The sequence below is a fragment of the Plasmodium fragile genome, assembly GCF_000956335.1.
Source record: "Plasmodium fragile strain nilgiri unplaced genomic scaffold supercont1.10, whole genome shotgun sequence".
NCBI lineage: Eukaryota > Apicomplexa > Aconoidasida > Haemosporida > Plasmodiidae > Plasmodium > Plasmodium fragile.
Window position 1 is genome coordinate 42,849 of NW_012192590.1, and position 1,372 is coordinate 44,220.

The following is a 1,372-nucleotide window of genomic DNA, read 5'->3' on the forward strand; positions in this document are numbered from 1 at the left end:
GAAAAAAAAAAGATATATGCAAGCATGCATATACCAATGTGTATGTGTATCCTTACACATACTTATTTTGAAAATTTTCAAAAAAAAATATTAACAACATTAAAGGGGGGAATTTAAGGTCTTTTCGACCGATGCCCAAAAGGAGGATGCGTTTCAGAGCACTGTCAAGGCTTCACATTTTATAAAATACACACAAGTGGGGGGAAAAAAAAAAAAAAAAATACGCATAAGGGTGATATAAAGCAAATTTGTCTTTTTTTTTTTTTTTTTTTTTTTTTTTTTAAGCCCGCTCTTTTCATGCCTACAGTTTAAACTTATACGAGGTGACCAATCAGCTGAGTCGGAGAAAAAAACAACAAAAAAAAAAAAAATAAAATAAAATAAAATAAAGGGGTTAATTTTGGTATTAATTGGGAATGTCAATACAAATGAGAAAATTTTTTTTTTTCTATTGTCTTTCTCCTTGACTGCTGCACATAAATGAGTTATCATTTTTGCGACTTTTATTTTGCCCTATTTCGCCGTTGACTGTGCATGTCGGGGTAAAATTCCTTTCTCCTTTTTCGCCCATTTAGACAGCCCACGTGAGTGATGGGTGGGTGGGGGAAAAAAGCAACCCCTGGGTGAACGTTTAAGGGTTACTTTTTCGAGGCGAGTCAAGAATGCTCTTTCCTCTGAAGGGGCGTCATTTAAGCGGCAACGATTGACATGGACGTGCATTTGCATGGACGTGTATGCGCGTAGACTTGCCCTCCCGTGTGCCTCCCTTTTTTAGCGCAGAGAACGGCCTGGTCAACCCACAAGCGTCGTCACCACTGCGCAAGAACAAAAGAAAAAAAAGCTCCTTTTTTAACCCTAAAATAGGATGTAAAAATGAATATGTCTGATGTGAAGTCGTCCTTGAGGTACTCCTCGAAAAAAAGTTTTTCTTACGAGAAGGAGGTATCCTCTACAAGTACGGTACTGAGGCGAATGCGTCCTTTTTTTGTTAACGTTTTCCCATCCTGTCTATAAAAAAAAGAAAACAGACTTGTCCGGCAGAATGATCATTTTCGTAGGACACTTGTGCATGACCCATCGGGGGAACAAAAAAAAAAAAGCCCGTGGCGCCTCCACCTGCTCTGCCTCTTCCACACCCATTTCACAGCCCTCCAAATAACAAAAAATCGGGATGAGATCATAAAGAACAAGGTGTACTGTCCCATCGAGCTGAAAAATGTTTACAAGTTGCTGGAGGACAGTGATCAGCTGTTGAGGAATGTAAGGAGTTCATTCTGTGGTGGTGCCCTGTGTGCATGTAATAGTAGCCGTTTGACGGCATGCCGTGGTAGCCGCTTCCGTGCATGCCGTGGTAGCCGCTTCCGTGCATGCC

At 40.7% G+C, this 1,372-nt stretch overlaps 1 protein-coding gene across 1 annotated transcript; it reads left to right on the forward strand.

The window, feature by feature from the left end:
• Positions 1–873: 873 nt before the first annotated feature.
• Positions 874–1,331, forward strand: AK88_01167 (uncharacterized protein; the record flags this gene model as incomplete). Its single annotated transcript, XM_012478803.1, has 3 exons — positions 874–955; positions 1,148–1,260; positions 1,308–1,331. The coding sequence occupies 3 exons, from the start codon at positions 874–876 to the stop codon at positions 1,329–1,331; spliced, it is 219 nt and encodes a 72-aa protein (XP_012334226.1).
• Positions 1,332–1,372: the final 41 nt, after the last annotated feature.